We start from the raw sequence: 18,871 nt of genomic DNA on the forward strand, positions 1-18,871 counted from the left end.
ACATGCATTAATGCCCAAGTTGCCATTTAGGATCTTCACCATAAACAGTTTCAAACTGTGAAATTAGCATTTCACAAAAATGACAAGGGTTCAGAAAAGAATGAAACAGTCAGAAGTGGTGGGATTAGCACAAACCCAGTGCTCAAGTATAAGTGCAGTACTTGCCAAAAGAATAGCACACAATTAAAAGTATTACATTGTCTGTTTCTTCTTTTGTTTGTTTTGTATTTTTATTTTAAGTTAGGTTCTAACAAAGCTGCCTGATCTAAAATGTGCACGTACAAGTATTTCAACCATTCTAGTGTGTAGATTTAGATGCAGTTAATAGCAAATGTCCAAGTCTTGTCCAGATTTGTTTGGCAAAATACAAATCACAGCTGCAAAAGTTGTAAAAAAATGTATCAAGTATAAATACTTGCAATGTAAGCCTTTTAAAATATGATTTTTGACTAAACAAAACATCCGAGTCACCTTTTTAATGTTTTATATACCAAAAAGTTGATTGATTTTGATCAGTTTAACTGCTGAAAGGAAGTCAGAAAAGAAATACAATTTAAAAAGACGGAAAAACAGAGTAAACATATCAGATTACCCTGAGCTCCTGAATGCCTCATCAGTTCTTAAAAGGGAGTTCAGAGCATTCAGTCAGAGTTTGGAGAGCTATTTTGGCTGAGCTGTAGCAATAAAAAGGAAAGTGTGTGTTTGAATATTGAATTTCATTTTGCCAAAAGGTCAGTAGGGTAAAAGGACTCCAATAAATGTGGTTGGTCTGACTTGGAAGCTATAGTTTCCCAGTCTGACTCATTAAGCCATAAATGTGACCAACAGCACATAAAACAGTGTGTGTGGATGCAATGCGCCTTCATATGTAGTTTGATTCCAGCTTCCTGCTGAACTCAGAAGTAATATGACATTCAGCTATGGTGCATTGTTAAATACAATAAACACACTGAGCGATGGAAGTGTTTATCTGAAATACAGCAGGTAAGAGTTGTCCCTTTCCAACAGGTACGGTCAGTGTGTGTTTGTGTGTATGTGGGTTTAATTTGCATGGTCAGAAATATAAAACAAGCCTGCAGTGTGAGTCTGTTCATTTTACTACCTCGACAGACAGTAGGTTCATTTTCATAGGTGAGGCTGAGGAGGATCAGTGTGGTGTGATGTAATGAAGGTGGACATCTTCATTTGAGGAAAAGTTGAGTAAACTATCCAAGGAAAGGGAGGGGAAATCATACACACACACACACACTCCAGGACACACAAATAGAAACGTGCAGAGGCAGAAACACACACAGACACATTGAGGCTGAAAGCTCATTCTACTTTTCTCACGCTGGGTCGTGTTCCACTCGGGGAGGAGTGTCCTGTCTCTCTGAGCCAATCAGGCAGAGCGGAAACAGGTCAGGTAGCTGAAGAGGACCTCAGAGGCAGCAGAGGCCGGGCAGAGGAGCCACGCGCGTCAGGAGGTAAGAGAGCATACGCATATTCAAACACACACCCACCTTTAACTCTGTAGGATCAGTGCATAAATGTAGACATACCAGCATAACTACTTTGTGTAATCATGAATGTGTGTGCGTGTGTGCAAAACAGAAATAGGGCAGTCACTAATATTAGTACGAGGAGGAGTGTTTTTAGTGTCAGGATTCAGAGAAGATGCAGTGGAAAACTGACTGTATATATATCCAATAAACATTTTGGGAATATCTTCTTTGCGTTTCACACTTTACACTTAAATGTTTCGTTTTTTTTAATGAAGAAGAAGAAAGAAAAAACACCTTTATTTTGTCATTTGTCACATTTTACATGTTACAGATGAAATTTGTCCTCTGCATTTAACCCATCAAGTTTGGTCTTTTAGGTAAATGTTGTCTCTTGGTGGAACATTTGACTGAAATTGTTGCTTAGGGTAGATATTTAAACCAGGAACCATACTTATCATTGTAGACATGTGTGGATGTCATATAAACAGACTTTATGCTTGAGTAGTTCATCCTTAAATGTAGTATTTTTTGAATCAAGTTTGGTCTTGCTTATCATTTCTCTCCCTCACTGAAACAAAATAGTGTATGAATAGCTATGAATACAAGATAAAAACTTTGTGAAAGGATTTTCTGTAGATTCTGTTTGATCATGTTTTGGTCCATCTCTGTGTGTGTCCGTGTGTCCCTAAGAGTGTGTGTAGATAGAAAGCAGGTCCCTTCTGTATATCACTAGTCTATTTATAGTGAGAACAAATCCCAGATATGAGAGGAATCCTTCTGCCACTTACCAGGCAGAGAGAGAGAAAGAGAAAGGGTGGAGAGAAGGAGAAAATAAAAAAGAAAGAGAAAGAGATGAAGAGAACAAAAGTGTGAGAGTTAGATAGAAAGCACACGGCGATAGAGTGACATCAACAGGTAAAGTATTGCCGCTTTGTTTATGTGTGTGTAGATGTGTGTACATGTTGTGGAGAGTTAGGCTATTACTGTAACGTTCACAAGTCATCTTGTGATTTTTAAAAGGAACAAATTGGAACAATCTAGAAGTTTCAGATAACCTGGAGGTTCTCTCTGTGTTCACCAATCCTCGTGTGGCTCTATCCTACTAGTGCAAAAACCTTCATACTGAAATACTAAATCCTGCAATATGTGTAATGAAATCACCAAATCAGCAAGATTTTCCATTTGTCTTCTGTTGCAGTCAACTCCTACTTCCTAATTACATGTCAACATGTAAAAGAATAGTTTAACATTTTTAGATTGATGTCAGTCTCATGGCTGCACATTATAAATATGATATCTTGTAGTTTTAAACCAGCATTGGGGATGCGATGTGCACCTCTCCAGAAGTGTAACTACACTTGGTGACGAAAGCAGACCTCAACAACCGCTGGGCGCACTTGATAGTGTCACATTTAATTCAGGGGTTCAGTGCTCGTACACACCGCTTCTCTTTTTTCTGCACAGCAGTCATTTCAGTAGAAGCTCAACATCTAGCTGCGACTTCAAGTCGTCCGTTGTTTGTAGTACACCAAAAAAAAACAGAAAAAAAAGTATGTTTAGTACATAGATGATATAGTACATTTTGGCGGTATAATTGCAGTGGTGCAAACACACCAGCACACAAGTAGTGAAACACATCAGAGACACATACGTAACATAAAACCTCAGGTACACAGACAATCCCTGTTGAAAGGATTAGTTCAGTGTTAGATTTGGAGCGTTCATGGGATCCATTGACAAAAAAGGTAAATGCAGATTATTTCCAGTTATATTTTAAGGTACTTCCTTCACACACACACACACACACACACAAAAAATAGTATAATCATTTGGTTTCCCTACTAAATATGTAACTGTAGCTCTTTAAACATGTTGTTCCGAACAGTTCTGATTCCTGTGGTTATGAGCGTGTTACGTAGTATCAGAGAGAAAGTATGGGCGCTCGTGTCAGTATGTGTGAAAGAGAAAGGGTTCGTCAGGCTTTGCAGGACAGCATCAGGACAGCTGCTACTTGTGGCCAACATAAATATCATCACGTTGTGTAAGCCCGAGTGTGCATCTGTGGTTGTGTATTTCTAGGGGTATCCAGGCTATTGCTCTCATGTCAAGGACGGCAAAGCTCTTACCGCATGTTGTTGGACAAACAGCACCCTGGAAACAGTATCTAAGCTCCGCCATCACAGACAGCAGCAGCGGCCGCAGCAGCAGCAGTAGCCTATTTCTCTGCTCCTTTGAGCTACTCAATGATAAGATAAATAGGCCGTGGAAACTTTACGTCTGGCAACTAGTTGGACAGCTGAGAGGAGACATCACTGGGACTTTTTATGACTCAAAATCATATATTTTTAGAAGGAATGGAACACTTTTTTAAAATTAAATAACAAAATACATGATTTGTTACGAAACTATGTGATCTCATGTTGAAATCAGTGACTAGAATGCAGCACATACCCAAGCAGGACAAACTAGGGTTATGTTTAACCATTCAAGCAGTGTGGCCTCTTCTCTATGCAGAATTTGCTGTACAATAAATGTCACCGTATTACTTTGCTGTACTATTGATCAAATTACACACATAATAGTAATATTATAACACAGGATGTAAAAAAAACATAACATACATGTATCCTGAGGTGATTCAAAAGAGCCGGTGACACTGACACAAGTCATTTAGAGTTTTTTCTGCAGATGTCGGTACAGGAAAGCGGAACATATTTACATTTCCCTTCCAACTCATCCGCCGATACAGTTTCATAGTCAGTGCAGAAGGTTCCGTCTCTTGTTCCTGCTGAAATTGAGGCACTTTTGCACTTTTTCTTTTGACATTCGCCTCCGTATCTCTGTCTCCCTCTCATGAATGATTCAGAGAACAGTTCCTCTACCTGCTTCTCTCTGTAAGAGTCGCTAAGCAACTGAAATGCTATACCAGGCCACGGCAACCACAGAAACATAGCCCTCAAATGCACTCTTACACACACACACACACACACACACACACACAAAAAAGAAAGACACAGCTGAATTTCTGTGATCTGTGCTTCCTGCAGGTCAGTGGACTTACCAGGTGGATTATGTCCAAATCTTCGTCCAACGTTAAGGCCCTTCAGGTAAAGGATTGTCATCTCTGTGCACAATTTGAGTGTGAACATGGACACGCGTGTGTGTGCGTGTGTCCTGAATGTGTGTGTCCTGCATGCAGCTAAAACTTTATTAAGTTGCAGGAAGAATGCAAGACAACTGTCCAATCTCCCTCTACTTTAAAAACACGTAACCTAAGACAGAACCACCATCTATAAACATCCCAGAAACTACAAAGGCATAATTGGATAAAAGCTCCAACTGAATGACATACTAGCTCTTTCCCCCTATTAAAAAGAAATATTCCAAATAGTACACGCGTTTGCACATTAAAATATTTATTGGCAAAGGCAAATACAGAGTTCAGACTGTGCATATACAGTATCAAGGCTTTATTAGTGCAGAGTTGTAGCGAGGCGAAGGGCAGCAGGGTTGTCTGTATTTCTGTCGAAATGGCTTTGTGTGTGTGTGTGTGTGTGTGTGTCAGAGAGGGTTTATTCCATCATCTGTCTCTCTCCTCATTGTGCTAATTTTCATGTCTAACCATAGGATAGGCATTAGGACAGAGCTCTTTTAAATACCAGCACAGTGCAAACATGAGGTTCTTGGTTCGGTTCAGTACTCCATCACTACTTAATCACAAACAACAACAGCTGTAAAGTTTGACATTATAAATAACTTTCTTTAAGCAACATTTCACTTTTAAACTTCTAAAACAGAAATTGTACATGTTTTGCGTCATTAATAAAACTCTAATCTCTTCTTCAACATTTTACAAAGCATACCTTTGAAAAAACATGTTTTCTACATTAAGTTCTTATTTCGCAGCTGCTGCCTTCCATTTGATCCCTTCAGTATGAATGTTGTTGCGTGGTAATGCAGCTACAAAACGAAAAATACTTCTCAATTAATGCAATGAAAGCAGACATCATCGACTAAAAAACACATGCAAGTCACTTTCTTGATGAAAAGTCACATCTTTGCAATTTCCAAAAGCAATTGCCTGGAGAGTAACGCGTTTTGTTATGCCTTTTAAAAACTCCTCTGTTGCACCTGACTGTCTGAGGACTCCCTTCTTACAGTATCTGGATGTTCACTTCATGTTCACGTAACACTTTGAACAAAGCATTGATCAAAAGTGCAGCTAGTTACACTTTGTGTAGCTCCATCTCGGTCTCCTTGAAAATGAATTATCTTTTTATAGTTTCAAAAAGCAAGCCGTTAAACTGATCCAAACAGTGAGAGATGACTTGTCTAACACCTATCCTTCATCAAAGAATAGGTGTTATAGCGTGACATTGCTGTAGCTGCTTGCGTACCCCAAGAGCAGAATTAGCTGTGCTCATTAAAAGTAAAAAAAAATACTAGTGTATGCTGCACAGGCAGTTTGGAGAAGACTTGGTGGGCTATACATTACATATGCTTCACATATCAGCTTTGTTATGACAGTTTGACTGTGTATTTTCCACTGTTGCAGCCAGGTATCTGTCAGTTTTAGTTCATATCAGACTCACAGAGTTGCTAAATTGCATAATCCATCACAGTGAACATCAAGTAGTTCGTTAAGTTTCCTTTACATTGTTACATTGCAATTACTGTACATTATAGCAGTTAAACTCATCAACTCTGTATCTAGTGGAACAACAAAGGCTAAGGATGATGTAACGGACTGAGCGATGCTCACTCTAACAGATTAAAGAGCACCAGCTATTTTTAAGTTATACTTGGAATGGAAAGCAATTTAAGCCTGTCCCGGTGTAACAAAAACACATCAGTAAATCTGAAACGCTGTACTGCAGCAATACGTCACAAAAAGTGTCTGCAAAACTAAAAATGACTTGTACTTAAAACAAAAACAAACGGTCACATGGCAACAAAGTTAAACCAGTTTAGCCAGAATCATCTAAACCACTTTATTTGGATGTACAGCCGTGACAGTCCTCCTACGAGCGTGCACTACAGTAAGTGTGTTAGGTTTAGGCTGCCCTGAACATCAGGCTGTACTCTGTGGTGTTTACAGCAGACATTGTGGGTTGTAATGGGGTTATTAGCCTTCAGTTTACTATCCAAATAAACGCGAGTGAGCTGCAGGATTTGTTTGCATTTCCTTTATGATCATCTCACTTCTAGTGCCATCGAGTAGAACCACAATAAATAAAAATTCTTTATTACCAAACGGGAGGCAGAGATGGAGATACACCACATGAGCTATTTTGGTGTGTGCTTTATTTTCTCTTAAACTGATTTTGAACACATTTAGCCACTCAACATAATGATTGAATTCTCAATTTGAAATATTCCTCTAATCTTTGGTCATGTCTGGTGCAATGTCAGAAGGTGATTGCTAACAGCTATGGATGGATTATTAGACAACTGTCGCCTGGGCACAGATATCGAAATGCTCCTATCACTCACTCATAGTACAAATGCAGACTGAATGAGTGACAACAAACAATGCAACCATGTCATATATGATAATCATGTCTCACTAGAGTCATTTGGTGCCTTTCTGTCTCCTTTTTCTGTCTTTCTTTCTTTATTTATTGGTCATTTTGTGGTTTTCATGCTGAATGTCTTTGTAGTTTTTCTGTTTTTTTTTTTTGTCTCATTTTTCATTTATATGGTCTTTATGTATCTTTTTTTGTGATTGTTTTGCACCTTACAGACAGAGACACAACCCTTTTATGATTGCTTTTTGTTTCCTTGTCATCGTTTTGTCTCTTGGTGATTGGGCATCTGTGGCTCAGGATGTAGAGTAGGTCACTGGTTCACCTGATCCTCTGATGGACATGTCAAAGTGCCCTTGGGCAAGATACTCAACCCCAAGTTGCTCCTGTTGTGTGTTCCTCGTACTTAAGCCATTCTGGATTAAAGCACTAAATGTTTACATGTAAATGCCATTAAGTTTCAAGTTGTTTCAGAACAGAAGCTGTGCCCAATGGAGATATCCAGTAATCCTTCCATGGTAACAGCACGCTAAGCAAAAACACACTAAACAGTCCCAGCCAAAGCAACACTGCAGTAATATAAATCTTACAGTAGCAAACATGCTGCGAATGAGAACTTTCCTTTGAACCTTCATATCGTAACCTCTGGAGAAAATAAAACTCTCAACATATAGCGTCCTCGGTGACACGCAGCACACACCCTCTCTGTACAGCTGTACAATATGAGCATATATACAATACATTACAGTACAGTACAAAACAAAACACATCAAATCCAAGTGACCAAATGTCAGAGCAGGCAGCAGTAGAACATCAAGTTAGCAGGCGGATCTCTGAGCTCTGTGTGTGTGTGTGCCAATTTTCATAAAGGCATCAGTCTCTTGTCGGGACATTATAATAACCAGGAAATAGTGGTCATATTTAAAACGTGGGGTTTTGAGGAAACAGCAGGAGCACGCAAACACACACAGTCAGAGAAACAGACACAGCAAACTTCATTTGAGTAAGTGTCGGACGCATCTCATTGCTTGTTCTCACTATCCGTCAGGCTAATTTGAACATCCCGATGGGAGCTCTGCGTCCAGGGGCGGGACATCCTGTCAAGAGGAGAGAGGAGACAGTAGACACAGAAGAGGTAAGACAACACAGGAGAGACAGACACAAACACACACACATACACACACACAGAAAACTGCCTTCATGTGACTATTCTTTACCTCATCACAAATTTCAAATACAGTATGAAAGTGTTAATTTGGTGTTGTATTGTCTCCCAGAACACACAGACGCCATGCACCGCTTATTTTAGTCATCGTACTAGTGAAACTTCCATGGTTCCTGAAGTACATTTGACATTTGCATAATGTTCAGATAATCTAATTCTAAATCATCAAAAACAAATGAGTCAAGTCCCTCAGTGAGTCGATGACTTGCAGGTAACTCAGGCCTGTAATAACAACAGATTTATTTTATGTGCAAGGCTAGCTGTGACTATTTTACTAGATAGCTTTAAATTAACATGCTTTTAGATAACTTTTCAAAATTTGATACAGGTTACACCACTATGGCATAATACTAATTTAGAAACTCAGATTCTGTTCTCATGTTAAAACAAACATAATTATGACTGGATTTTGTTCCAAGACAATGTATTCACTGAAGGAATGAAGGGATATATTTATTAACAGCAACAAAGCATCAATGTAGTTATTGTGTGCTGATGGCAGATGTACGAAGCACATAACTGTCACAGCACAGGCCAGAGTCCTGTTTGTGGTTAGGTTTAGGCAACAAGAGCATGTTGGTTAACATTAGGGAAAGATCATGGTTTTGGTTGACTGTGTACTTTTTTGTGTATTAAACCAGACCACCATTTTTCCCTAACCATAACCAGGCGCTTACCGTGCCTCAACATCCAGTTCTATTCAATTACTATGCTAAATTTATATAGTGCCAAATCACAGAATTACTGAAAAACCCAATCCCTGTGGAGCAAGCGTTGGTAACAGTGCGGAGGAAAACCCCCATTGATGGAAGAAATCCCTGACAGATGTAACGTGGTGTTAAATCTGCTCCCTAAGACATTTATTTATGGTTGCAGTTTAGTTGCATTACAACATCGTTCTTCAGAGACAGAGAGTTTTAAACCTGCTGTAGTCAAAGAAAAAAGACACACGAAGACACACAACACACACATATACAGTATATTACAGTATTCAGTGCACACATAAGAGCGTGAGATGAGTGACTTAATGAACCATGAAACTATTTTCTAGAAATGATTTGATCCCATTTCTACTGCTGTGTCTTTTTTCCAGGCTCAGTCACCACCAGAACAGCCCAGTGCTACAGGGCAGACACCGGAGGACAAGAAGGCTTTGCCGGGTGCAGTGAAACTGCCCGGCCCTACTGTGAACCTATCAGAGCTGCAAAACGTCAAGAACGAACTACGATGGGTCACCAAAGATTAACATGGGGTAAGTGGTTATAAGCTAGTATGTTGGAGAGTGCTGAGGTAGGCACTCTTACTATTGTATAAAACTGAATTTGCATATTTGATGGAGGTGACACAAGACTTAAAACGAGCACATAACATTGTCAAGAACTAAATCAAGCACGTCTTACATTATGAGGTAGCGCTCATGAGGAGCAGACAGGTCAGGCTTGAAGATGTTAAAGAAGCATGCAAATGAGAACCAAACTATAGTAAGGAAGGACAATGATGAATTTACAAAGTGAATCACCAGTGCTTTGTGAGTGATGCAAATTTAGTCCACGAGTATCAAAACAGTAAGTCGTGTTCGATTTAGTACACAAACATGCGAGGAACCTTTGGAAAGAGCTAAATGGGAACAATAGCAAGGCTGAAGTCCTCCCACAGATACACACAATACAATCCCCACAGGTTTTTTTACATGCACTTATTCTGGGTAGACGGCTGCACAACGAGTGTAGTTAAATTGTGTTTTTGATTCATTTATTTTAAATTCTAAATTAAATTTGAATCATTTTAATGAACAGCTAGTAAGTAAACATGTCATGCCTTGTGCTTTAAGTCTGTGGACTTTTTCTACATTTGAATAGCACCAAGATGTGATAAACCCTCAAACACACCACTGTAACTTCCTGACTCTTATTTATTGTTTCACTGGATGTGACAAGGCTACTTTTTGTTTGATTAGGGTGGTTTGCACGTACCAAACGTTTGACTCTATTCCAGACATTCAATTCAAATCAATTCCATTCAATTCAGAGAGGAAAAAACTTCCTCTAGAGTGGCGACAAATGAGGCGAATGGACACATGGGTGGCACATGTACATAATCAACAGAAAATAGTTGGTGTAAAGGGTTTTAAAACCCTTAGAGAGTCATAATTCAGCTTAATGCGTACATACAGACATTGTCCAGATATTTTTTGATTCAATGAGAGTTACAACTACTGAAGATATCTTTATCTTTCATGTCCAAATTCATACTGTATATGTATCAAAAAATGAGGCTCACGTTGAAGCTCACAGTGTAACTTAATGATTTCATAGCAATGTTGTACCTCCTGTTTACACCGGTTTAAGTAAGTGAAACTTCACAAACACTCACATATAACACTGACATTATGCTGAAAGTTCAGCATCAACATTGAAACATTTGAAACTTAGTAACACCTTTCCTCGTGAAGTTAATGGACGTAACACAGTCAGTGTCATGCACAGTTTAGAGTTTCTGATCCACCTAAACTATGTGTTAGTGAGCTGTGGGAGGAAAGAATGCAGGCGCTGGTTAGATAAGCAAATTAGAAAACCCGAGTTGTCCAGGTGAGATTGAATCTGAGGAGTTTTTTGGTGTAATGTCACAAAACCACTGACCCTGCGATTTTACCACTTAATTTACCTGTTGACACAACATTACGTAATGTGAATGTTGTGTACTGTACTATCAATAGTTTTCAGAGGAAAAGAATTCTGTCATCTTTCTGTGAAGAGATATTTTTTTCTGTATTTACTGACAAAACGGTGAAAGTGTTTTTTATGCCTCATGCTTAAGAATGCACTGAGCACAGAAAAAGGCTGTTTCTAAGAACACGTGTGATATTTTGTAAGACAACAGTTAACATTAAAAGAGTAAACAGATATTTATTTTGAGAAAGACGATGTGTGCTTACAGCGTGTGAGTTACAGCAAACAGGCAAATTATATTATACAGAGCATGCAGTAAGACTTTACAAAAACAAACAAGAACAATTTGACTTTACTTTGGTGCCAGTTCAAATGTTAGGAACATGCATTGGGCGAGCTCATTGCTCATAATGGCTATTATATAACCATCATATTACCAGTGCCTCCAAATGTCAGTATCTCATCATCTTTTGATCTCAGATCACTGAGATCCAGCACAGATCAGCGATGATATTAGCCTCTATTATGATTATATGCAGTGTTCAGAGCTGCCACAGGGCGTCAGTGTGGGCCGCTCAGCCTTTGTTTGGGTCAAGCAGCGTGTGTGTTGATACTTCTGTGTGTGGGCAGGAGGGGTTGAGTCAGGCTCTATATTTATACTTTATAGGAGTGTGCATTTGTGTATGTGTGTGTGTGTGTGTGTGTTTTATAAAACGTGTATGTGTGTGAGGGGCAGTCTGTGCTGTGACTTTCTCAGCAGGACACTGAAACCACAATATCCAAACACTGCGGCTGTTCTGTCCCTCCCAAACCTTGTGGGTGTGCTGTGTTGGAGATAAATGATAGAGAGAGAGAGAGAGAGCGGGAGAGAGATGGAAAGAAAGGAGCAGAAGCTGGTTCAGGATTTAGTTATAAACACTCACTGCTGTTCTAGAAAAAGAAATATTACTACCTGCTGTTTCTGAGTGTGTGGATTAACATCGCGAAAGTGACTCCAAAACAGTCAGCAGCTGCCGCATCATAGTAAATCCACCTCTTACAATGGATACTATTTGTCCCTGAATGCACTGCACAATGAAATGAAAAGCCGCTCATAGCTGCCAAGACCAAACAAGTAGTACTGAATATTAGAAAACCACTTTCCCCTTCAGAAATTGTAAGGTTGTTATTTTGAGGTCACAGTAAAGTCTTCTACACAACATGGCTAAAAGTATACGGACAGTCAGGAGCTACTTGTAGCCTACGTTTGTTTTTCCATTTTATGCCTCTGGCTTTGTGCACAAGGACACTCCCATGTTGGAACGGGACAGATTTTTCCCCAGAATGTGGACACAAGTTCATCATATGTTCAAAATCTGCGCAGGAAGAATGCAAGGACACATTTTCAGCAATGATGCACGTGACAGTCTGTTAGTATAAAATTAAAACTGGCTCATTCACTCAACATTTTCCTATACAGTAAATGTACTGCAATGAGTATACTAGAAAACGTATACTCAGTAAACATACTAATGTACTGTACATTAGTATGTTTATGCAGTTCTACCAAGCTTATGTTTGGAAAAGCTGATTTTTGACAGCATATTAGTTGGATAACTTGAATGTTTACGTGAAACCAAGCAATGGCATCCTGTATTTAAATCAAGTGCATGACGGTTTTAGAATATTCTGCTTTAGTAGCTGCAGGCTTTGGCTCCATCCACTCATGTTTAAGTCGAAGTCTGCCCCCAGGCAGTGTTAGTATGACTAAAAGCTGACTCTTTGGGATGGAAATAAACAGAAAATGTGGCAAACAGCGAGGGGGATCACACCATGGAGAGAAAGTAAGATGAAAAAAAGGTCAAGAGAAAAATAAGTGGAGAGAAAAAGTGGGTAATAGATCAGTCAGATCTTTTATTTCTTCACAGTATAAACACTGAGGCTGATCCCCTCCTCGTCACCCTGACCGTCCTGCAGCTCTGAGACCACTGATTGCAGAAATCCCTCACGGTGTCTTTATCTGTCTGTTTCCTTTAGGATCCCCAGCCAGCAAGGCGAAGAGGAAAGCAGATCATCTTCATAGAAACAGACATGCCCACTGCCAATGAAGAATAGCAAACTACAATCTATTCCCAATGTTTTTTGAAGACACTAACAACTTTCTGCGGCGCCAACATCTGCAGAAAACGTTCATCTTTTGACTTCTACTAACACCAAGAAGCGAGCGTACATAAAGCCTCTTTCAGTCAGCGCTCTAACAGGTTGTAACACTGTCACCATGTCAGTTAATGCTGTTTTGTTGCTAATTTAAATCATAATTTATACAAATCACGCATTAAAGAGGTCAACACTTTTCTGTCTGTTTCCTGTCTGTAGCTAAGTTTCCTCAATACTTGGATATTTAGAAGTGGGTTGTTTTAGGGTGTGTTTATGTTTTATGAGATTGTTTTAGCAAACGCAAGTTCATATTTAAGTCTCTGATACCTGGTTAATCTGGTTATGGAATTTAAGCAACTCTGGCAAAACCAAAATTGTGATTCCCACGTCAAAATGACCAACCTTAAGACGATGTCATCATTGACTTGTACAGCTGCTTTCTCTTAAATACATTATTCTTTTCTAAATGTTGCTCAGATTTATGGACTTTAAGTTCAGTCTTGCATTTTTTTGGGGGGGGTGGGGGGTTATAATGTTGATGTTGTTTATTGGTTATGATGATATATTTAGGAAAATTCTGCAATAAAATAATAATATTCTAAAAAATCACCAAGTCCAATCTTTTCTCTGTATTACTAGCTACATCGGGCACTGCAGTAAACCTAAACAGTGCTGTCTTTTAGATTTAATATAGTATCTGGTGTAATTTCTGCTTTAGGGTTTTGCTTACCCAGTGATATACCTGAAGATTTTAGATGGATTGATAGAAAATGTAGAGATTTGTGGTTTTCGTAAAATGAATCCTAACAACTTGTCTCGTAGCGGCAACATCCTATAATCAATTACAACTTAACATGGGAGGGTGGAGATGATTGCAACTAACCAATCCAATCCTTTGCTCTATTACCAAACAAATGAGCTTCCTGTTAGCCACAGTTTACTTTCTGTGAAGTGCTAAAATGGTGAGCATGGTAAACATTAAAAGTGCTAAACATCAGCATGTTTTCATCATCATTGTCAGCACGCGAACATGCTGACATTAAAATTTAACTCAACATAATCGTGTGCCAGACACAAGCGCAGCCTCTTGGCCGGCCCAGTAACAGGACTTTAGATTTTTACTCCTGTTTCCTTGTTGTTTTATAAGAAAAGATCATCTTATGAGTGAAGCTGGCAGCTGCATCATCTACCAAAGACGACAAAGGATGTGACAGCAAAGTTTTAAGGTGAAATTTCGTTTCCTGGCGGAGAACTTCTTTCTTTTTCACTGTGGGTGTCAGGAGACTGACAGTAAACAGAGCATGACATAATATATGCAGTAGTTAGAAAGAAAAAACATACTTCATTCAGGCAAAATTAAATAACCTGAGACTCTGACAAAAACAAATTAAAGCCTCATGTTTACTGTGATGGAAAATGTAGCTTGAGGAGGAATTTAGAACTAGTTTTCACATTACTCACAGCGCCTGAAGAGTAGAAAAAAAAAATTAGACCCTGATATCTCCAACTGGAATAAATTTGTATTATGTGCATACCTAATGGGTAATACTGGGTTTTAGGTAGGAGTTAGAGGTATCTTTGTGCATGGAGTCACTTTGATCCTGACCTGTTTCAGAGAAGAACAGAATGCCATCACTCACAACACCAAGCAGCCCAGACACCCCTCCACCCCAACACACACACACACACACATTACCCCCATTACAGCACATATCCATCATCACATCACAAGTCCTGCACACAAACAAACACACACACACACACACACACACACACACACACACACACACACACACACACACACACACACACACACACACACACACACGCACAGCAGCTGAAGCTAAGTTTAGCCTCCATCAAGTCACAGTGGAATAATCGGCTGAGAGAGCGCTGAGATGGTGCTTCAACAACCATACGGGAGGAGCTGACATTGTGTGGGAAAGATTAAAAAACCTTGCAGTTCGAAAAAAAAAAGGCGTGAGTCTGTTTTTATTTGTTGTTGTTGTTGTAGTTGTTGTTGCTTTTGAGTAGCCTGGGCTCTGAATTTTAAACCAGTGTAACCCTTCCATAACACAAACACATGCACCCACACACACACTAATCTCTGAAGGTGAGCCAGCCAGAGACGATGATCATTACTCACTACAAAACCTACTTTGCAGAGAATGCTGCAAGTGCACGATAAAGTAATGTTTGCATATTGATGTGTCCGCGTGTATCAGACGGACAGTAGCAAACCACACATCACGCAGTAGCTTAACATTAATCAGACAACTATAAACACGCTGGTCAACTTGTATCCCGATAGTGCGAGCAAATGTCCTGCCATCCCCTCCCCCCCTCTCTGTGCATAAAAATAATAGCATGACATCTATCTATGATTTTCAAGCATGTCATATTAAGGTTAAATACCGCTCTAAAGGGCACTCTAATACCAAACTCCACAAGCTACTTCTGACACTTCTAAGATGTGTGATAGCTTGGCAACATGTCCAGAGGTTTATTATGTACCTCGTGCAGAATCCATTGAGCTCGTCTGTGTTTCTATTCCTATCGCCATGGTGATGAGGGCACAGATAGGCGCCGGGGTAACCGTGCCCTGGAATCTTGGTCACAAACTCTAGCAGCTGTATTTACGAATGAGTTCATCCGCAGGGATAGACGCGAAAACACTGCCAGGCAGTCTCCTCGTGTGTGCGTGTGTGTGTGTGTGTGCGTATTCAGTGTGTATATGTGTGATCATGTGCATCTGCTTGCTTGCCGAGGCCAGTGTGTACGTTGAGAGTATTTTGGAAATATTCCCTCTTGGACACAGAGGAATGGGCAGCGGAAAAGCACAAAGCCAGCAGAGTTGAGATACCTTAGATAAAGACAAGGGGCTTTGGGACGAACCACATTTAGGGGCCAAAGGGGGACTGGTTGCACAGGATTGGCAGTTGTTGGCCTATCATCATGTGACATGATGATACGAAGGGCAGACAGAGTACTGCAGACAGAGCAGGACAAAAACACAGATGGACAGAGCTCGACTGAGGACATGCACTTTGCTTCTTTTTCTATTCAACTTTCTTTTCTTTCTCTGTCATTTCCTGCTTCTTGCTTTTAACATTTCAGTTTTGTGTTCTCCTACTAACGTCTTTCAGGAAAGCATTTGCTTGTGCAGTTGTGCGCTTTTTACTGTGTTTACTGAGCTTTTTGTTGTGTTCTTACTTCCTGACATTTCACTCTCACTGCTGTGTCCTTGCTGCTTACTGACTAAGTTTTATTATTTTCCTTTACTTTACTAGTAGTTTACTTTTTCTCTCTTCATACCTTTAAAATCCTCTCTCCTGCTTTCTTTTCTTCCCTGTCTCCTTGCCTCCTATCTTTTGGATGGATTGCTACTCTGTCCTCTACAGTTCCTCCCACCGGACTGGACTTCTCTCTGGCTTCCAGCGCCTGCGCTCTGAGAGAAAGATGTGTGATGTTGTCCTTGAGGCTGGCGGCGTATATTTCCCATGTCATCGCGCCCTTTTGGCCAGTTCCAGCGAGTATTTTTGGGCTCTGTTTGGAGAGACTACTACAGAGAGATTAGCAGGTTCTATTAGCCTCTCTGCACTAACACCTGAGGGCTTAGATGTCATCCTGGACTTCCTGTATTCAGGCTGGCTAAGCATTTCACCATCCACACTTCCTGTCGTCCTGGAGGCAGCCAGGTACCTGCAGGTGGAGACGGCTGTGTCGATATGTGAGCGCTTCATGACTGATGGATTAAGCGCTGAGAATTGCTGTTTCTATGCTAACCTGGCAGAACGACATGCACTCTCAGATGTACTTGAAGCCTCCAATCAAAAAATTGCTATGGAGATGGGAACACTACTACAGGAAAGCAGGGATGACCTTCTTGAGCTGAATCTCCAGTCACTGATGGTGGTGCTTGACGCAGACGAGATACCTGGCGTCAAGGAGCTGGAGCTTGTGAAACTGGCTCTGGATTGGCTGGATGAGAACGGACCCCTCCCACTGCTGAAGTCAAATCTTCTGCTGAGTCGTCTGCGCTTTGGATTAGTCGCCGCCTCTGATTTCAGCAATCTCAGCCATAGAGCCATGTCCACACCCTTAATAAGAAGCCAGCTGACTCGAGCTTTGGAGTACCACAGGATGGGCCCAACTCAGCCAATCAGACAGAGCAGGCAGTCGACACTTCGAGTGTCACCCAGTTGTGTTGTCCTTGTGGGTGGAGGGTCTAGTGCTGGTTGGCCCGACAAACAGATGTTGGCATTTGATTATAAACATAGGAAATTTTCATCCCTGAGTTCCTGTGTCCCGCTGAGAGTGAAAAATCACTGTGTCTGCTCTGTCGGAGGCTTCCTCTTTTTGATTGGAGGTGAAGAAGTACAAGAAGTAGATGTTGATGGGAAGAGTTTCACTGTGGAAACATCCAATCAGGTGTGGCGGTATGATCCTCGCTTTGACTGCTGGCTGCAGGATGAATCCATGCTGGAGAGGCGGGCACAATTCACCTGCTGCGTGGTGGATGATGTTATTTATGCCATTGGGGGACGACACACACGACCGAATATGAACACACACACCTCTGTGGCTTCTGTTGAGTATTTTGATATGTCTACCGGGGTATGGAGGAGAGGAGCAACGATGCCTTGCCCTCTATATGGCCATGCTTCTGCTGTCCTTGACAACAGTATCTTTGTGTCAGGTGGTATCCCAGGCAACCAGGGCTGTATCAATGGTAGTAACCAGGGTGACAGCCAGGATGAAAACAGAGAGAGTAGCAAACAGGTACTGTCTTGGGACCTCAAGGGTAGAGTTTGGGAAAAAAGGGCATCCATGTCGATTGCCAGGTTCAGCCACCGCTTAGCAACAGTCAATGGCTACATCTACGCCCTGTTAGGGATGTACGAGCCTTTCTGTGATATTGAACGATACGATTCCCAGTCAGACCACTGGACACGCCTCAGACCACTCCTCATGGGTTCTTTCAACTATGGGATGGTGTCAACGCCATCTGGGAACTTGATGGTATTCGGAGGTAGAAGATGGAGGGACGGACAAGAGGTGATTGTTAAGAGTGTGTTGGAGTATGATACAAAGAAAGACCACTGGAGAGAGATCTGTCAGCTTCCCAGACCTCTCACTGGGGCTGAATGCACACTGCTGCCCCTGCCAGATTAGGCTGCACACAAAACAGTTTACCAAATAATGTGATATTGTAGCTATATTGAAGCTGTGGGACTCAAGCAGCTGTCTCAAATCGAACCATGAATCTAAAAAAGTTGGATATCGAGAATTAATACCATTGGGTTTCAGTCATGAAGGAAAAAATAGAAAGGAAAAGACTCTCACAGTAGAAAGTTTTACAGCCTGTGTTCGGAAATTAAACTGGGTTGTCAGAGATTAAATGTTTGCTACCACCCCAGCTTCAGCAGCTTTATTTTCCACTTCACTAGGCTATATGTTTCACCCTGTTTCTAGTCCCGTCTCATTAGAGGGAAATAGATGTCGCTATATTCCAAGATACTTGGTAAAATGTCTCAAAAGCAAAATTTTTTAAACAGACTCTAGTTCAAGAATTAGTGGTGATAGTGTGTTTTGGGAAATACATCTATTTCTATCTAAAAAAAAAACCTGTCGAATGGCACTAGCGATACCAGATGATGACTTAGCACAAACTAACAGAAAACTACAATTTGCCATTTTCACAGTTCTGTTTTTATTATAATTATCCCATAATTACTTTTATTTTACATAGGTAATTAGTGAGTTTTACACCTCGAATTAGCCAGGCAGGCTGTTTGTCCCCCTTTCGGTATATTTCCTGTCCTTTGTAGC

General features: G+C 40.5%; 2 protein-coding genes across 3 annotated transcripts; both read left to right on the forward strand.

Annotated features, from left to right (window-relative positions):
* Nucleotides 1-1,113: 1,113 nt before the first annotated feature.
* Nucleotides 1,114-13,616, forward strand: smpx (small muscle protein X-linked). 2 transcript variants are annotated; one of them, XM_026364254.1, is made up of 5 exons: nucleotides 1,114-1,466; nucleotides 4,532-4,591; nucleotides 8,058-8,144; nucleotides 9,328-9,486; nucleotides 12,920-13,616. In XM_026364254.1, exons 2-4 carry the CDS (start codon nucleotides 4,556-4,558, stop codon nucleotides 9,478-9,480), a joined length of 276 nt encoding a protein of 91 aa, XP_026220039.1. In that variant the 5' UTR covers nucleotides 1,114-1,466; nucleotides 4,532-4,555; the 3' UTR covers nucleotides 9,481-9,486; nucleotides 12,920-13,616. The 2 variants fall into 2 exon arrangements, with proteins under 2 accessions (XP_026220039.1, XP_026220040.1); XM_026364255.1 differs by lacking the exon at nucleotides 1,114-1,466 and adding an exon at nucleotides 2,297-2,399.
* A 2,785-nt stretch (nucleotides 13,617-16,401) lies between these two features.
* LOC113164440 (kelch-like protein 34) lies at nucleotides 16,402-18,506 on the forward strand. Its single transcript, XM_026363744.2, has one exon. It carries the CDS (start codon nucleotides 16,415-16,417, stop codon nucleotides 18,212-18,214), a length of 1,800 nt encoding a protein of 599 aa, XP_026219529.1. The 5' UTR covers nucleotides 16,402-16,414; the 3' UTR covers nucleotides 18,215-18,506.
* Nucleotides 18,507-18,871: the final 365 nt, after the last annotated feature.

This window comes from Anabas testudineus, chromosome 2, assembly GCF_900324465.2.
Source record: "Anabas testudineus chromosome 2, fAnaTes1.2, whole genome shotgun sequence".
Taxonomy (NCBI): domain Eukaryota; kingdom Metazoa; phylum Chordata; class Actinopteri; order Anabantiformes; family Anabantidae; genus Anabas; species Anabas testudineus.